Source organism: Girardinichthys multiradiatus, chromosome 1 (assembly GCF_021462225.1).
Source record: "Girardinichthys multiradiatus isolate DD_20200921_A chromosome 1, DD_fGirMul_XY1, whole genome shotgun sequence".
NCBI lineage: Eukaryota > Metazoa > Chordata > Actinopteri > Cyprinodontiformes > Goodeidae > Girardinichthys > Girardinichthys multiradiatus.
In genome coordinates this window covers 13,062,568-13,082,291 of record NC_061794.1, presented here as the reverse complement: position 1 = coordinate 13,082,291, position 19,724 = coordinate 13,062,568, and the positions used below count along the sequence as shown (strand labels likewise).

At 41.7% G+C, this 19,724-nt stretch overlaps 1 protein-coding gene across 1 annotated transcript in view; it reads right to left on the bottom strand.

The window, feature by feature from the left end:
• Window positions 1-2,740: 2,740 nt before the first annotated feature.
• tafa5l (TAFA chemokine like family member 5, like) overlaps window positions 2,741-19,724 on the bottom strand; it is an 83,878-nt gene continuing 66,894 nt past the window's right edge. Inside the window, exons 4-5 of the mRNA XM_047380247.1 lie at window positions 8,121-8,164; window positions 2,741-4,738 (exon numbers count right to left, since the gene is read on the bottom strand). Of these exons, the coding sequence (XP_047236203.1) occupies window positions 8,141-8,164 (24 nt within the window). The 3' untranslated portion in view covers window positions 2,741-4,738; window positions 8,121-8,140. The remainder of the gene's footprint in view (window positions 4,739-8,120; window positions 8,165-19,724) is intronic.

Sequence of the window (19,724 nt, the reverse complement as noted above, 5' to 3'; positions counted from 1 at the left end):
CTTTGTATGTTGGCATATTGCAAAATGTGTTTTGCTAAAACCCTCCATACCCTGGTGTCACTGTTTTATATTTTGTTTTCCATATTTAAGAAAATACTAACCATTTGTGAATAAAGTTTCAATGCTCTATGAAGATCACAAAGTATTCTGAACACTATTATGCAAATAAATTGGAAAGTAGGTCATGCTGTCTGTTTCACTTTAAGGTGGAAACATCAAAAAGTGAGTGAATCTACATTGGCGCAGATAGAGCATTTCCATAGTGTTGCATTGTATTAAGCAAGGTTATTATAGGGTCATTGCTGCAACATGCTGCGATTAGCAGTTCTGTCAATTCTGTAGCAGTCATGCACATATGCAGCATACAGGGCATGTGACTGCTGCAATGCTGATGCTGGAAATGGGTCTCGTTCCACGTGATATTATATTTTTAATAACAGTGGCAATTTTTAGGGGGTTTATTTCAATGAAGTAGGATATTTTCAGTAGCATATCATGTCTTTATTCTACAACACTTTCCCATATTACAAAGGATAGATGTAAGCAGTGCTCATTTATGTCAAACATGTTTGTTGGTTTAAATGACCAGAATGTTGCAGTTTACAATAATGGTTGTAATGATGTAATAATGGTAATAATCGTTTTCACTATTGTTCCTGACAGCAGCCCACTTTCAGAACCTGGAGATAGCAAGCAAGAAATTGAAACTAGAAGGAAGCAAGCAGCTGGGCTTGCGTTGAAAGAACAGCTCTGCCTGAGTGGGAGTTGAGAGGGAACATTTGGCACAGCAGCAACTGCAGGATCCACACGTCTAAGAGCTTTTACAGCCAACTGAAATATTGTTAAAGGCAATGAATAATACTACATTTTGACCAGTCTTATATCAGACATTATTTACTATTACAACCCAAAAGTTTAAGCAAACATATGAGCAATATCAATAAAACAATCGATAATGGTTGGAGGGAAGGGATTTTTTTCTCGGTCTTTTAAGGGATTCAGGGAAACAATTAATAATTATGTTTGCACTAATAAGTCTAAGATGAATAGCAACATTAAAGGAAAGAGAGGGGGGGGGGTTAAAATGCAGTGATGTAAACACAACAAAACGAAACTATGGTTTCAAAACCTCAAATAATTGTGGTGTAAACTTTTATTTTTTTATTACGATTATAAAAACTATACAAAGTTGTTTGACTTGTCTCATGTAGTATAGAATACCATTTCCATTCTTACCTGGGGCTACAAGTTGTCATTCAGCTGTGTAACTGTTGGCTGTTTCAGATTTTTGTTCTGATCTTTGTTTTTAGGGTAACATCGTTTTGAAATACAGCTTAACAACAGGTTTCAAGAGTTATACCCACATCGCATTGTTGTGAATCTGCTTGGGTTTCAGTGGCGCACAAAGATATGTGGCTTCAAGTAAATAATACTTCAGCAGCCTCTTCTTACACATCTGTACATATACTGTATATATATATATATAAATATATAAATATACATGTATATATAACTATATATATATATATTTATTTATATATATATATATATATATATATATATATATATATATACACCATACATAACTCATATTGGTCCAGAACTCCAAGCTGTGACCCAATATTAGTGTTATTTGTTTGCTGTGTTTAGTTTGATGAAAATTTACACACCTCTGCATGCTCCATGCTTGAGGTGGGTCCAGCAGCAGGACATTCTCACCCATAATTTAGCTAATAATTATTTGATCACTTAGGGGCACTCAGACTTTATGTATACATCATTGAACCTTTATCCTAAGATGATTACGTATCATTTAATGACATGGTATAAGGAACATACCGCATACTGATCAAGTAGTAGGCAGTAACACTATAAATTTAGCAGCTTTCTTTCTATTACACATACTAATCAAAATTCAGGTACATCATAAGCAAACTTCAAAGAAAGTTTAAGACTTTAAGTTTTTACAAAATGGGCATAATTTTTTTTATGTGAAAACTGTTTTTATAAACAGCAACAGAAGTAGCAAAATTAGAAACATTTTGATGGCAGCTTTACTCTGTGCATCAACACAAACCACTTAAGTTAGGGCAACTAACCTCGCTAATTATCTAGTCATCAACATTATTTTACAGAGAGCAGAATGGTAGATATCATACAATATTCTGCACAACTGACTTTGCGGATCTTCTTGAGGGAAAGGTTTATAAATAAATAAAAAAACTACAAGTAGTCTTTTTTTAAGCTTATTATTTCATATTCAACAGAATAGGTCAACCGACGGTCTTTCACCACTGTGTACATCTGTTTGGGTCTCTCTACATTTTAAAACAGCTTAGGTGTTTTTACTGCCAATGGCTTTCAATTTCATCAAAATACTTTAAAAGTAAATTAGGATTTCAGTCTTTGACTTCCAAATATCCAAAACTGTCTTTACACCCACCTGTGTTGGTAAGTCATAACCACATTTTAGATAAAAACAATTAGATCTACTGTATCTTTTTCCATGTTTTAAAATCTAAGCCTCCGTCACACTACTTCTTATCTTGCAATAAATGTTGGCCTATGTAAAAAAGCATATTAGATGAGCTTATGGGTTTAACCATAAAGACAATTTTTTATATAAAGACCACCACCACGGCCCTGCCTAGTTTTATTTACCATCAGAATGAAACATTTTTAATTTCTTCCTCAAACTACAGTCAATCTGCAGCAGCACCCAAAGTGACAGTGAGTCATATCAAAGCAACAATTTATTTACACTGAGTGCAAAACCAAAGGAATGATTAAAAAGGCAGCATGAAATCAAAACCATGTGATAAGTTGGAAATTAATATTTTCTCACTATACAGACCATAGCTGACCTGGAAATAACAAACGCACTGGAAGCCACTCTCTCACAAACACACTTGTTATTTTGAATTTCTTGCAAGCCTTTGTTCACATTATACCTTAAACCAAGTTCTGAAGCCTAAACAGCTATTTGAACAAGTGATTTTACTGTCTACAAAACTGTTGCACCCCACAGGCTTTAAGTGGTGTAAAACAGTTCACACAAATTCACAAAGATCCTTTAAAAACCGACAGTCTATTTATATCCTCAAATTCACATGGTGAATGGAGATGTACAGGTTATTTTTTTGTTTTACAGTAGAAAGAAATTAAACAAAAGCAATGGACATTAACAAAAACAAAAAAGCGGACAGTTCTTGTCTTCCTGCCAGAACTACAAACGTAAAATAAAATATTCTTTACAATGCAGGAGAACATTTTAACAAAAAGTACAATGTTCAGGTTAAATGTGCTAATGTTTTTGTGTCCACCCTAATAAAAAACAGTTGCCCTTTAATGAGAACATAAAATATATTTGTTGGATATATATGGATCTATATACATTTTTAAAATAAGTCACGCTACCATCCAAATCTGCAAATACCACATCCTGCAAAGAGCTGGCCCAGAACATCTGATATCAAAATATATTCAATTTCGACAGGATTCAGAAATACATTTAATCACATGAACAGAGATTGATTACAGGATTTAACTTATGAGACGTATTGTGATCTTTGACCAGCTTCAATCATTTGTTGTTTCAGTATAAATATCCGTAAATACGGGTTAAACTGAGGATTTTAACGAGATCCAACATCTGTAAAATTCTCTTCGCCAGATGGTGAGCTGTGGTCTGGGCTTGTCCCAAAAATATACAAGAGTATGAATAATGCATCGGGTAGGACTTATTTCACAGTGTATTTCCTGATGTACTCATACACACACACACACGCACGCATGCACGCACGCACGCACGCACGCACGCACGCACGCACGCACGCACGCACACACACACAGACAAACGAATCTCACACAGGCAGATGCAAACATGCACCATCTCCCAAAACACACAAAATGAGCTGGGGGCCCACATCTACTAAATGCTCCCAGTGGCGTGGACAATTTGTGTGTGAGGTTCATTGACAAAAACTACTCTTCTAGTCTATGTTTGCACCACATAAGGAAAAAAAAAAAAACAGAAGATAGAAGCTAAGTCATCCAAAACATCCACAAAGTAGCGTCTTTCATTGAGGAAGCAACTTATTCCTGTTTTTTCCTCTTTGACTGTCACACTTCTTCCCAGTGATGGTCCTGTGGTGTCCTTCTTAGCCTCATAAAGTTTCACCGAGTCAAATGAGAGAAAGATGTTAAAGGTTATAATCTGATGGGCGAGATCATCTGGCTAAGCCTCAGTAAATTCACAACTCTTTAGCAGCAAAGTGTCATTAAAGAAAAGAGGCTGGGTTATTACAGCTTCATGAAGGAGATTGCAATGAAGATAAAGCAGCTGACTTTTAAAAGAACCTCTCACAAGTTTGAACCCAGTCACAAAGTTACAAATTAAAAGATTTTCAAGGATCCTTCCTTTAGAAATCAGGTGGTGGATGACACGAACAACAAAAAAAGGCCAGGTACTTCAGTGCTCCACTGATAACTGTTCCTCGTGGGTTTTTTTCAACGATGACCTTGTGAATTTGTCTGCGGTGAAAACTCATTGCTGATGGTGTATCGAGCGGCTCAGCTGATGCTTCTCAGAGTTCCCACGTGTTGCTGTAGTGACTGGAGAAGCTCGTTTGTCCTGGGCGGTCAGTCCCCGTGAAGATTTTGTGAGGCCTGTTGGTGAAATGGGTATAGATGTAGTGACTGGCCACCGTTTCTTTTTAGAGAAAAGATGTTGGTGACCCTGAAGGGAAGAGAGAACAAGGACAATACACAAAATGACTAAGGGATTTTTTTTTAAGTTTTAGGCACAGATCATGCTATGGTACAAGCTAACACTATTGTTACTATCCAGCAGCAGTACTCATGATCTAGTTCTATCATCTTATCAAGACTATAGCATTAGAAACACGTTCTAAGTGAGGGGATTTCCAGTAGCAAGCTACACATACAGTAGCCCTCATTTAGACTCAGCATCAGGTCTCATATTCTTTTTTTTTAAATATTTTGTCGGCACTAGTGGCCTTTATTTTTCCATTTTTTGACAGTAGGTAGACAGCAAAGAGGGGTAGAGAGAGGGGGAGACGTTCGGTAAATGTCGCCGGGTCCGGGACTCGAACCCGGGACAGCTGCCATTTGAGGACTGTAGCCTCCGTATATGGTCGCGTGCTTTCGCCCCCACACCACCAGCGCCGCCCAGGTCTCATATTCTGTCACGTTACAACAACAAACGTCATTGGATTTTATCTGATAGACCAACACAAAGTTGGGCAGCATTGTTGGGCAGCGACAAGTTTTTCCAAAAAACGTTCATTGAATGAATCAGATTGGGAGGACATCTCTTGTCCAAAGCCTTCTTTAGTGGACCCTGCAAATTGCCTGTAAGATTTAGCTCTCAACTCAACTCCTTCACATTTGGCTTTTTCTCATTTAAAGCAATTCTATTGTTTGATTTTGAGGTATGCTGGGATTCAATGTAATGCTGAAAAATTAGATCCTGCTTCATCTTCAGCTAAAGGTTTTGGAACTGTTAATCATTTACTTCCTACTGAGCCAGGTGACTGTGGTTCAGTAGGAACAGTAGTTGTCTTGCAATCAGAAGGTTGTGGGTTTGATTCCAGCTTTCTCTTGCCATATGTTGATGTGCCCCTGGGCAAGGCACTTAACCTCAAGTTGCCTACCAATCTGCATATCAGTGTAAGAATGTGTGAGTGTGGCTCTAGTGTAAAGCGCTTTGAGTGGTCTGCATGACTGGAAAAGCTCTATATAAGTTCAGTCCATTTACCATTTAATCCATCTTGACAGAAAACTCTGTTCAACCCTGTAGAGCAACCAGTTTTTGGTGGCAGACAAGCCTTTTCGGAATAGTGGCACTAAAAAGGCACGTTGCTTTCATCAGACCACAACAGTTTTTTTTCCATAATGGTAAATGGACTGAATTTATATAGCACTTTTCCAGTCATATCGACCACTCAAAGCGCTTACACTGGAGCCACACTGACCCAGTAGCACTCACAAATGTGCACACATTCATACACTGACAAGGACAATGGTATGCAACTTGGGGTCAAGTGCCTTACCCAGGGGCACATGGACATATGACAGGAGGAATCTGGAATTGAACCCACAACTTGCTGGTTGCAGGATGACTACTCTAAGTAATTTTTAAGTATTTGAGCTTGGCCTGGATATTTCCTTTGGAAACACAACATTATTTCTTTGTCCAAACACACAAAGAACACAGGAGATTGCTGTCGGATGTAGAAAACAACACAAAGTTCATACAGCTTCTTTGGTGTTGATGTCAACCTCTTGGCAGTCCCCATAACCCGTTTTAGTTTTGTTTTTATCAGCAGTTCTTCTCACTGTGGTCCTATATTTTTTAATATCACATTAATTGGAAATTTGACATGGGTGTGTAGACTTTTGAGATTGAGTTTAGTTTCATTTAGCATGCCATTGGAACCTTGAACTTGTAACAGAGAGAAGATTAGTTTGAACTTTGACCCTGGCATACTGTATTAGACATCTCATCTACATATACACATTTATTAGTAGTATTAAAACATAAACTAGTTATTACTACAACAAAGCGAGGAATATACTGCCTTTATTAATTTGATTTAATTTTACACTTTAACTTTTTATTTTTTATTTGCTTCTCATTTCAAAAATCATTGCCCACATAAACAGATCTGACATCACTTTTATGTGTTTGATAGCAAGAAAGACCCAAAAGGCAGTTTCATGATGAATTCTGACTGTGAACATATTTCACCCTCAGTGAGATCCTAGTTGATTTAACTTAATTTAACCAATCACTTGATCAGAAGAACCTCGCTGAAAGATAATGGGATCGCACCATCAATATGTTATATGGATAAATCTATAAATGTTAATGCATAAATGATTCAGGGCGACAGTGGACAAATGTGACACCCGAGGACTGCCCATATAATTCATGCAGACACTTAAATATAACTTGGCAAATCCAGATAGAATTGCACAAACTCTCAGGGCCGGGCAAATAAATATTTATGACTCCACCAATTCCCCTTTTCTCCGTGTCCTTGGTAATTGTACGTGATTCATTTTGTTTTCTCAGTGGAAGAGGGAAAAATCAATCTTAGGATATTGGCTAGGAGACATAAAGCGTGTAGCTTCCAAACACTTGTGGTTTTGCAGAATATAAAAGCCTCACAGATACTCAGTTGGCATTCCCTGGAGAGGGATTTGTTTTATTCTTTTGCACATTTCTCCATGTTTTTACCTGCCATGCGAGCATGAATCATCTGCTTAAGCCCGACCAACTTTTAATAGGACTATCTTGACATATAGGGGTGTAAGCCATGCAACCCTAACAATTTTTAATCATGCAAGATGAACTGTTTCTACCCTCTACATTTGAAAGACCCAACTCAGGTTCTGGCCAAGGTTTTAAAACCTGGGTTTTTCTCCAAACAGGCTTTGCAGCAAAACTTTATGACTAAAACAGATGAAGATCTTTCATTTCTGTTGCCACAAAATTGCCAAACCTGCAGCTGTGGGGTTGTTATGAGGCAGTTATTTATGCTGAAATATACAGCTTTAACTATGCAGACATAAAAATGACTTTCTGTTATTAAAAATTATGATTTCTTAAAATGTATCTCTGACCTGGCATTAAGAGAAAGAGACTTGTTGCATTTTACGAATCCCCTGAGTGTCTCAGGTCAATGGCTGTTCAGTATGGCCTCACAGTGTTGGGGCTGTGACTGACTAAATATGAGACTGTTTGTAAAATGGAGGTTTGAAAAATAACCCGGGGTGAAGAGAGGTCGAGTTTTATGGAAAATGCATGATGAATGGAGAGCAAAGGTTGATCCGTTCAACGAACATCTGGACATTTGTAACTTTTTGAATTTAATGGATGAGTCTTATTTGCTGCCTCCATATGTATCTGTGCATCAAAAATGAAATTACCTTTGTTCAAAAAAAAAATTGTTTTTACTGCAACGTAAATGTGGAGTTTTTTGCTCAAAGTAATCATACCATCAGAATCCCACACTGGGCAATGTCTTGAAAGGGGGTCAAGTAATCAGCATGCAAATCTGGATAAGTTAGGATTTATTATCCTAAGTTCATACTTGCTGTTTTCCTCTTCGTCCTACGATGGCTCCTTGGGTAAAGGCTGAAAAAAAAAAAGTAGAGCGTCAAAATCAAGAATAGAGCCTCCACAAACATTTCATTAAACTTTCTTTAAGTAGGTAAGATTAAGAGTAGGAGTAAGATAATTTAAAAGAACTAGTCTTCAAGCTGAATCTTAGAAGAAAAATTTACCTTGACTTTTTTATTTGCCGCCGGTTTAAAAAAGGTGCCATTCTCCTCAATTTGGACATAAGAACACATAATAAACACCTCATCGTTTCTATTCAAGAAAGGGAAATCTTTCTTTTCTTTGATTAAAAGCTACAATTTCTTTACCACATTAGAAGGGACTATAAACAGTGTTCCACTTTGTTTCTTTGTTAATGCAATATCTCGGCTCCTATAGTCCTCTCATGGAGGAGACAGCATGTTGTTTTCCCCTGACCACAGGCTGAAAACTGCTCTCATGCCTTCTCCGAACTAGCCAATGAGCCACTTTTGTGTAGATAATGACTCGGCTAATTATAATCAGAAAGGTAATGGTGTGTTTATCCAATCAGAGGAGCCTCAGCAAGACCACTGTCTGGGCAGAGCATTGGCATTCCCAGCAACCGCTGCCATCGCTCTCTCCCACGGCTGTGCCAGCCTCTGTCCGACTTGGTATTCCGCTGCCTGCCCCTGCCTGTCGTTCTGTGATCTGTTGCTCTGTCCGTCCCGCCTGGCGGACCAGACCCGGCGCCTTTAAAGAAATTCAGTCCTCTGAAGAGGTGCTGATCCATCACACCTCTCCCGCAGCATGTCATCTAAATGCTAAGTACTTCCACTGCATCTTTAAATCAAAACAAGAAAAGAAATAAGCATTGGAGGCGAGTGGTTGGAAGGGATAAAAGCTTATAAGGGGACAATAGAATCAGCAAACCCTTTGCTTTTTGATTACATTCATTTTCGAAGAAGAGGGGGAAAAAGAGAAACTGAGGGCAGTGCACCCATAAAAACCTGCAGGCCTTATTATGCATTTAAAGGCACATGAAAACAAAACTAGGGATGGCTGTTCTAACAGTGGTCCCAAAGGTTGCTTCAAAACAATGTTGTTTGATTTGCCTGTAAATAATGATACGAACTACCCCCACAATGTCCGTCCCTACATCTTCTTTGTTTCCCTGTCTCAGTCCAAGTGTTGGCTATTGATTGGAGGGATTCTCGAAGTCAGGGCAGGAGTGCTGAGGCAGCAGAGGCAACCGGGACTATTAACTGCTGCCACTAATTAAAAGGGTAACAAGGTGAGTTTTGCCCCACGGGACCAACTGGGCGGGAGATGAAGCATGCTGTTTGTGCGCCGTGCTTGCTGGCAAACAGCACTCATTGCCTATGGTGTTTACAAGTCAGAGGATCCAAGGACATCGAAGATGCATTTATCTCCCGCCGGCACGATGGATGAGGGAGATTCACAGATAGCAGCGAGAATGAGAGCTCTGCTAATTGCTAAAGTTGCAGTGAAATTTAAACACTTGGACCCCCGTCTCCGAGGTTGGGGGGCCCCCGTTTGTTTTTCACATGTGAACACAGGGCACATGAATGGAAAGGTTTTACTGTTTGAATGGAAGCACAACATGGATCTTTGAAAGCAGACATTGGTGCATTAGGGGTATTACAACCCAAAGACACAGACAGCCTTTTTGCTCTGTACTCAAAAGAAAGAGACAAGTGCATTTTTGTTGCTACCTCAAGCCACAAAACTGTCACTATCAGCCCACCCTGCTGTGAAGGGCGCAGGTTCTGTGCCATCATTGCAGTAACTAAAACTTTCTCCCCAGGGTCCTCTCCTGACAAGTGCCCCTCTGAATAGGATGTTGCTGGTTTCATCAAGTGGAGCCTTACAGCGGGCCCAGTGATTACCTACCACTAGAGCTGCCCTTGTTTTTAGGCTAAAGCTTACTGAAGATAAGGCGTGGATGATTTTCTTTAACAGTTTGAGCTTGCACTGGAGCATCCCCAAAGGATGTCCCCATAGGAGCAAAACCCGATTAGTTGCAATGCATCTTCGGGGGGGGGGGGGGCGGCTCATTATATGAAACACACATTCTGTTAAAAATATATGCAGTAGCTGTTCAGAAGCTCAAATTATTGACTTATTTGTGGACTTCTGGGATCACAGAATGGAATATAAAACACATGCTGCTAAATAATTGGGGTGTTATATCAGACTTCTTTGTTAAACCATGCATAAGCCGCTCTTCTAGTAGACATGGATCATGATTTGTTGCAGTGTGCAATTGTTGAACATAAAGCCTACTTTACTAAAATTAATGCAGATTTGATACAGCAAGAAATTATGCAAATCAAGCCATTTCAAGGGCCTCTAAATTGATTTTTTATAACTGTTAGGAAATCAGTAGGGCCCCATTGGATAATTGGATTGGAAAGTGTTGTATATTGGGGATTTGGTCACCTTCAAACTGCCTATGTGAGAATGCTCCAGGGAAGAACCTCTGTTGGTACAGAGTTAGAGGAACAAAGGAGGATTTTGTTTCAACAAGGTCCATATCAAAAATTACAGATATGTGCACCAATCTGGAGGAATCTTAAGCTGAATGTAGAAGAATTCCCCAAAGAACTATGAACACAGACCGTTTTTATACACATTTCAGATAGCACACAAAGTTTCCCATGTTTGGCTTTGTTACCCCTAAGCATAGAGTTCCAAGTATAAGGACACTCAGGCGTTTATATCTTGCCCTTTTTGGTCACTCTCAGCACATGGCTTTGGTTTAGAAATGTCCTCCAAGCCCAACCTAAAGCCTCAAGATCTAATGTGTTATCAGACACTACAGGAGTAAAACATAATGTATTTATATTTTTTTAATGAAACTAACATGCACTGGGAAAACAAAGGCAATTTTAGTAGTGGGGTGAATGTGGGTTGAAGTCAGTGGGGTAAAAAAAAAAAGATAAAAAAAAGTGATACTTTGAATTCAAATAATGTAAAAAGTAAACCACTCTAAAGGTACCAAGTGTATTCCTACTATATTCTATATTCCTATAAGCAATAAAACGTAAGAGGAAAAGTCAGCATTTATTAAAAAAAAAACATTTAAAGTACTTTTTCCACTGTCAGCATTGTGGTATTCATATGTTTTGACTTTCTTCCACGTTAAACACATCGGCTTACATGGTTCTTATACCTTCCTTGAATTCAATAATACATGTACTCATGGTTCTCATCACATTAAATTAAACCTCATTGGCCTTTAAGTGTCAAATAAACTAAACTATCAGTTATGTCGTAAACAGTATTAATTAAGTACTTCAACTCCAATAAAGTATTTAGCAACCAAGTCATTTAGTGGCAGTTTAGATTTTTTTTTTCATATCCAGAGAATAATCTTCTTTTAGATGTTAGGAGATCGAATAGTACTTGGGAGGGTAGCAGCACCTAAAACAAGCCAAGGGAGCCAAAAGATGCCGGGGGACAGAGATGTTTCTTTTCCGAGCAACATTCAGTCTCTGTGTGAAACAGCTGCTATACTGATCAATGAGTGCTGTAATCTCCACTACTTCTACTACAGCTTCAGGTTTTAACTCAGATATTCACCACAGCATCAGGATTTAGGTTTTGCACCAAACATACTGTTTTGTCCCCTTGACAGAAGGATGATAGTTGGGAGCCCACTATATTTCCCACCATTTGCCTGTTAACAATGATTTGACAACATTTTGTTGTGACCCCAAAGCACAAAAAAATGCTTAATTTCATAAAACGTTTTTAGATGTTGCCATGGAGAATCAAAAAATGATTTTTGGCCATCTGGTTACCTTTTCAAGCATTTAGAACAGTTAATTGACTTTTAACAGACCTTTTATTAAGTAAAGCACAAAAGGCCATATTCATTGCTGTATTTACCATTAGAAACTGAGAGAATATTGTATCAATATCTTTTTTGAAAAACTACAAAAGTAAAATAAATAATGTGCTTTTTCTGAGCAACAGAGACCACTGCAGAAGTAAGCTCTGCCAAATTCTGAACCATTGTTAAAAAGTGAGTGACAGAGATGCATTAGTCTTCATAAAGGGCTGTCTAGAAGCTTTTTGATACTTTTTGTGACAAATCAATACAGTGCACTCACCGGGTGAGTGAAGCTTGCTTTAAAGGTAAAAACGGGGATGTTTTTAATCTAAGAAGCAATTTACCCTGCTATCTTGTATTACAAAAGACCACTCACTTTAAAAAAATTCAAAATTCAATTCAAAAATACTTTATTAATACCAAAGGGAAATTAAATGTTGTTAAAGCTCATATTATGTAGGTTTCTTCAAAGAAACCGTTGTAGATGCTGATGGCTGTGGGCAGGAAGGATCTCCTGTAGCGCTCCGTCTTACAGCAGATCTGAAGAAGCCTCTGACTGAAGACACTCTGTTGTTGTAGGACAGTCTGATGAAGAGGATGCTCAGGGTTCTCCAGAATGTTCTTCATTTTATGAAGAATCTGTCTTTCCACAATGATCTGCAGAGGTTCCAGAGGAGTCCCCAGAACAGAGCCAGCCTTCTTTATCAACTTGTTAAGCTTTTTTAAGCTTAAAACTTTTAAGCTTTACAAACTTCATTTTTAAACTGTCATTTTCAATAATCTCCACCATCACCAATGCAATGAGCCCTCTACTTTTGATTGTAGAATCACTTCAGCTGGAAAGAATACAAGACTTTATAGATGGGTGCGTAGCAGGACAACAGCACTGCACAACTTATTAAAATGCACACAAACAAAATGCCTGAATAGCTCACAGGAATTGCAATGCTTAGAGAGAGAGAGAGAGAGAGAAAGAGCTGTTAAGCTAGCTTGAATGTGTCCAGTGTTTATTAATAAACAACAGAGTTGAAATGTGGCCTATAGCTCAGACAATTTCACACCAGACAAAACTCCGGAGACAAGCGACATGCCGGGTAAAACACAAGTGGCAGTTCAAAGCCCTGCAATGACAGAACTTCAAATGGGGGGGGCTAACATATGCCTGCTGAAGCCGAACTGACAAAAGCACATTTTTAATAAAGAATAGCAGAACAAGTTGAATAGTGTATTCTCTATTCCATATGAATAACTGCCAGAGGAAGTATTGACTGAAATATAATCATAGAACTTCCTGCTGTGTATGAGGACAATAACACAACACCTTTGATAGTAAGTATGAGAAAGTGAAATGGGAATCCTGAGCCGTTTCTCTCTTTTGTGAATATCTCTATCAATCTAACATATTTCTAGGCATTTTCTGCATCACTCCACGCGCCTTCTCACCAAGACTGATGATCACAATGTAACATCTGACAAACAGATGAGGTGTGCACTTTTCTTTGAGTCCTGACAAATTATAAGACCTGTAAATGAAACAGGAATGAAGCGTACATTTGCTTAGTAAGTGTAACCTCTGTGTTCGACGAGGATGTTTGGCAGGGCCACACGCCTTGTTTGAGCATCAGTCATTTTTCTGAATGTCGGCCTATATCCAAAGGCAAAGCAGCCCATCTACAATATGTTACCCCCGAGGAACCAGCGAGAGGCTGTCAGATACAATATGACAAGAGTGCTGTCACTTCACAAGCAGACATGTGTATGAAAGCCTGGAGGTCAGCCAGTGAAACATTAAAGCTGGACTCATGCTCTTCTCTCTGCAGAGTATTTGACAGAGATGGTCCGATTCTACAACCAAATTAAAAAGTAATGTTTTTATTTGATAATAGATTACAATTTATCTTGACAGAGTAGCGAAATGTAAAACATTTGCTGAATATAACTTTATTTGATTTAAGACAATAAAACTAAATAAGTCAGAATAAAGTAGTTATGCAGGATTACACAGACTTTAAAGAAAGAGTAAACATACTTAAGGACAAGCTAAATATTTCATATATCTGGATCTCTTTCACTTTTTGACACATTACAACCTCAAACCTCTGTATATCTCACATTCTATGTGAAAAAACATCATGAAGCTGTAAAGCTGTCAAGTCTTACAAATAAAAACTTGAAATAGGTGTGGCATTCATTTGCATTCAAGCCCGCTGAGCCAATCATTTGTAGGAACAATCTTTCAGTTACAGCTGCAAGTCTTTTGGGTATGCCCCTACCAGCTTTGCACATTTTAAGAGATTTGACCGTTCTACTTTACAAAATAACTCAAGCTTACTCAGACTGGATGGAGAGCATCTGTGATGAAACCATAGATGTTTCACTTGGATTTGGATCTTTTCTTAGAAGAGCCATCCATCTATCAATTGTACCAGTTTTTCAGGGTCACAGGGGAGCTGGTGTCTATCTCCAGCTGTCATTGGACGAGAGACGGGTTACACCATGAACAGGTCGCTAGTCCATCACATCGCATGAAAGGACCATTGTAACACACACACATCGTTTGGTCTAAACCTTTCCATTGTAGCTCTGGCTGTATGTTTGGGTCATTCTCCTCCAGGAAGGAGGAACTGCTGCCCCAGTCTCAAATCTTCTGCAGTCGCTAACAGACTTTCTTCCAGGATCATCCTGTAGCTAGCTCCATCCATCTTTATATCAACTCTGACCAGCTTCCCAGTCCCTGCTGGAGAAAAGCATCCCCACAGCCTGATACTGCCACCACCATGTTTCACCATGGGGGTGGAGTGTTAATTTCCTGCCACACATTCCATTTTGCGTGTTGACCAGAACATTCCACTTTGGTGTGATCTGAGCAGAGCACATTCATCCACATGCTTGCTTTGTTCCTTTAATGTTTTGTGGCAAACTGCAAAATGACTTTGTATGGCTTTCCTTCAACAATGGCTTCTAACCTGATCCTACTTTAAACTCCTCCACAGCTTTCTCCTTGACCAGTCTTCTGTGCTCCTTGGCCTTCATGATGCTGTTTGTTCAGTAATGTTCTCTAACAAATTTGGTTGGATGCACTGAATTTAATTGTGAGGGATTAGATTAAAAGGAGGTTAATACAAATGCACACCCCACTTTTTATCTTCTCATTTTTAAACCATATGTCTTTTTCATTTCACTTCTCAAATATGCACAACTTTGTGTTGGTCTAACACATAAAAACCCAAGAAAAAACATAAACATATGTGGCTGCAATGGTACAAAATGAGAAAAAAAGGTTTAAGGTGTATAAGTATGTGGGGCACCAGACTGCAACATAGACCCCTGATATCTGTAAATCTTCTGACCTCATTCTTAAGCACTTTTTGAAGACGCAAACACTTCTCTAATGACCTTTACTCTCCTGCTATAATAAAACCAAAAACACTTATTACATATTCCTCTGCCCAAGGCCTGTTTCTCATGCATGTATCCTTCAGGAGTTACTATTCAAGAGAAAACCTAGTTTACTTCTCATATTATGCATTTTATGTAGGCTAAATAGATGCTGGGGGTAACAGGGCCGCAGCGTCTAATAAAGGCAATTTTAGCATCGAAGATGTTCTCATTTGAAGACTACATCCCACTGAGAATAAAACTGTTTACAAGCGATTCTGGAGGCAATAAATATTAGAGGTGTATGTGAGAAATAAAGGAACAGTTTATACAACCACTACATAAAACAGTATACTGAAGCTATTACCCTAAGATGAGCTATTTAGATGAAAATTAAATAGTACATACATATATATACAGGGGTTGGACAATAAAACTGAAACACCTGGCATTTTAGTGTGGGAGGTTTCATGGCTAAATTGGACCAGCCTGGTAGCCAGTCTTCATTGATTGCACATTGCACCAGTAAGAGCAGAGTGTGAAGGTTCAATTAGCAGGGTAAGAGCACAGTTTTGCTCAAAATATTGAAATGCACACAACATTATGGGTGACATACCAGAGTTCAAAAGAGAATAAATTGTTGGTGCACGTCTTGCTGGCGCATCTGTGACCAAGACAGCAAGTCTTTGTGATGTATCAAGAGCCACGGTATCCAGGGTAATGTCAGCATACCACCAAGAAGGACCAACCACATCCAACAGGATTAACTGTGGACGCAAGAGGAAGCTGTCTGAAAGGGATGTTCGGGTGCTAACCCGGATTGTATCCAAAAAACATAAAACCACGGCTGCCCAAATCACGGCAGAATTAAATGTGCACCTCAACTCTCCTGTTTCCACCAGAACTGTCCATCAGGAGCTCCACATGGTCAATATACACGGCCGGGCTGCTATAGCCAAACCTTTGGTCACTCATGCCAATGCCAAACGTTGGTTTCAATGGCAAATCTTGGGCTGTGGACAATGTGAAACATGTATTGTTCTCTGATGAGCCCACCTTTACTGTTTTCTCCACATCCGGGAGAGTTACAGTGTGGAGAAGCCCCAAAGAAGCGTACCACCCAGACTGTTGCATGCCCAGAGTGAAGCATGGGGGTGGATCAGTGATGGTTTGGGCTGCCATATCATGGCATTCTCTTGGCCCAATACTTGTGCTAGATGGGCGCGTCACTGCCAAGGACTACCGAACCATTCTTGAGGACCATGTGCATCCAATGGTTCAAACATTGTATCCTGAAGGCGGTGCCGTGTATCAGGATGACAATGCACCAATACACATAGCAAGACTGGTGAAAGATTGGTTTGATGAACATGAAAGTGAAGTTGAACATCTCCCATGGCCTGCACAGTCACCAGATCTAAATATTATTGAGCCACTTTGGGGTGTTTTGGAGGAGCGAGTCAGGAAACGTTTTCCTCCACCAGTATCACGTAGTGACCTGGCCGCTATCCTGCAAGAAGAATGGCTTAAAATCCCTCTGACCAATCTGCAGGACTTGTATATGTCATTCCCAAGACGAATTGACGCTGTATTGGCCGCAAAAGGAGGCCCTACACCATACTAATAAATTATTGTGGTCTAAAACCAGGTGTTTCAGTTTCATTGTCCAACCCCTGTATATATACATATATATATATATATATATATATATATATATATATATATATATATATATATATATATATATATATATACACACATGTATATATATATATAAATGGTTCGGTCTCCCATGGCAAACAGGCTCTAGATGATGGGTCAGACAAAGAATGGTTCAAGAATCCCTCATGAGGACCAAAATATCGAGGCACGTGACGTCGCCCGGTACGGCAGAGCCGGGGTCCCACCCTGGAGCCAGGGCCTGGGGTCGGGACTCGTCGGAGAGCGCCTGGTGGCCGGGTTGCTCCTCGCGGGACCCGGCCGGGCCAAGCCCGAACGAGAGACGCGAGGCCATCCCCCAGTGGGCCCACCACCTGCAGGGGGAACCGTGAGGGACCGGTGCAAAGAGGATTGGGTGGCGGACGAAGGTGGAGACCTCAGCGGCCCGATCCCCGGATGCTTAGGCTGGCTCTAGGGACGTGGAAAGTCACCTCGCTGGGGGGGAAGGAGCCTGAGCTTGTGCGGGAGGTCGAGAGATATCGACTAGAAATAGTCGGGCTTGCCTCCAGCGTGGGCTCTGGAACCCATCTCCTTGAGAGGTGTTGGACTCTCTTCTACTCTGGAGTGGCCCACGGGGAGAGGCGGAGGGCTGGTGTGGGTTTGCTTGTTGCCCCCCAGCTCAGCCGTCTCGTGTTGGGGTTTACACCAGTGGATGAGAGGGTCGTATCCCTGCGCCTTCGGGTTGGGGAGAGGTCTCTGACTATCATTTCAGCCTACGGGGCCGAGTGGTAGTGCAGAGTACCCGGCCTTCTTGGCGTCCTTGTCGGGGGTGCTGGATAGTGCCCCACCCGGGGACTCCATTATTCTGCTGGGGGACTTCAACGCCCACGTGGGGAACGACAGTGACACCTGGAGAGGCGTGATCGGGAGGAATGGCCTCCCCGATCTGAATCCGAGTGGTGTTTTGTTATTGGACGTCTGTGCTATTCACGGATTGTCCATAACGAACACCATGTTCAAACATAAGGGTGTCCATCAGTGCACTTGGCACCAGGACACCCTAGGCAGGAGGTCGATGATCGACTTTGTTGTCATATCATCAGACCTACGGCCGCATATTTTGGACACTCGGGTGAAGAGAGGGGCTGAGCTGTCCACTGATCACCACCTGGTGCTGAGTTGGATCCGCTGGAGGAGGAGAAAGCCGGACAGACTTGACAGGCCCAAGCGCATAGTGAGGGTCTGCTGGGAACGCCTGGCGGAGCCCTCGGCCAGGGATGTATTCAACTCCCACCTCCGGGAGAGCTTCGACCAGATCCCGGGGGATGTTGGAGACATAGAGTCCGAGTGGACCATGTTCTCTGCATCTATTGTTGATGCTGCTGCCCGTAGCTGCGGCCGTACAGTCTGCGGTGCCTGTCGCGGCGGCAATCCCAGAACCCGGTAGTGGACACCGGCAGTAAGGGATGCTGTTAAGCTGAAGAAGGAGTCCTATCGGCTGTGGTTGGCTTGTGGGACTCCTGAGGCGGCTGATGGGTATCGTGAGGCCAAGCGTGCTGCGGCCCGGGCTGTGGCAGAGGCAAAAACTTGGGCCTGGGAGGAGTTCGGTGAGGCCATGGAGAAGGACTACCGGTTGGCCTCAAAGCGATTCTGGCAAACCGTCCGGCGCCTCAGGAGGGGGAAGCAGTGCTTCGCCAACACTGTTTATAGTGGGGGTGGGAGACTGCTGACCTCGACTGAGGACATTATCGGGCGGTGGAAGGAGTACTTCGAGGATCTCCTCAATCCTGCCATCACGCATTCCGTGGTGGAAACAGAGGCTGGGGACTCGGGGTTGGACTCTTTCATCACCCAGGCTGAAGTCACCGAGGTGGTTAAAAAGCTCCGCGGTGGCAAGGCTTCGGGGGTGGATGAGATCCGCCCTGAGTACCTCAAGTCTCTGGATGTTGTAGGGCTGTCATGGTTGACACGCCTCTTCAACATTGCGTGGCGGTCGGGGACAGTGCCTCTGGACTGGCAGACTGGGGTAGTGGTTCCCCTGCATAAGAAGGGTGACCAGAGGGTGTGTTCCAACTACAGGGGGATCACACTCCTCAGCCTCCCTGGTAAGGCCTACGCCAGGGTATTGGAGAGGAGAGTCTGACCGATAGTCGAACCTCGGCTTCAGGAGGAGCAGTGTGGTTTTCGTCCCGGCCGTGGAACACTGGACCAGCTCTATACCCTCTACAGGGTGCTCGAGGGTTCATGGGAGTTTGCCCAACCGGTTCACATGTGTTTTGTGGACCTGGAGAAGGCATTCGACTGTGTCCCTCGTGATGCCCTGTGGGGGGGTGCTCCAGGAGTATGGAATCGGGGGCCCTTTATTAGGGGCCATCCGGTCCCTGTACGAGCAGAGCAGGTGTTTGGTCCGCATTGCCGGGACTAAGTCGGACCTGTTCCCGGTGCATGTTGGACTCCGGCAGGGCTGCCCTTTGTCACCGGTCCTGTTCATAACTTTTATGGACAGGATTTCTAGACGCAGCCAAGGGCCGGAGGGGGTCTGGTTTGGGGACCAGTTCGTCTCTTCATTTTGCGGATGACGTGGTCCTGCTGGCCCCCTCTAGCCAAGACCTACAGCATGCGCTATGGCGGTTCGCAGCCGAGTGTGAAGCGGCTGGGATGAGGATCAGCTCCTCCAAGTCCAAGGCCATGGTACTCGACCGGAAAAGGGTGGCTTGTCCT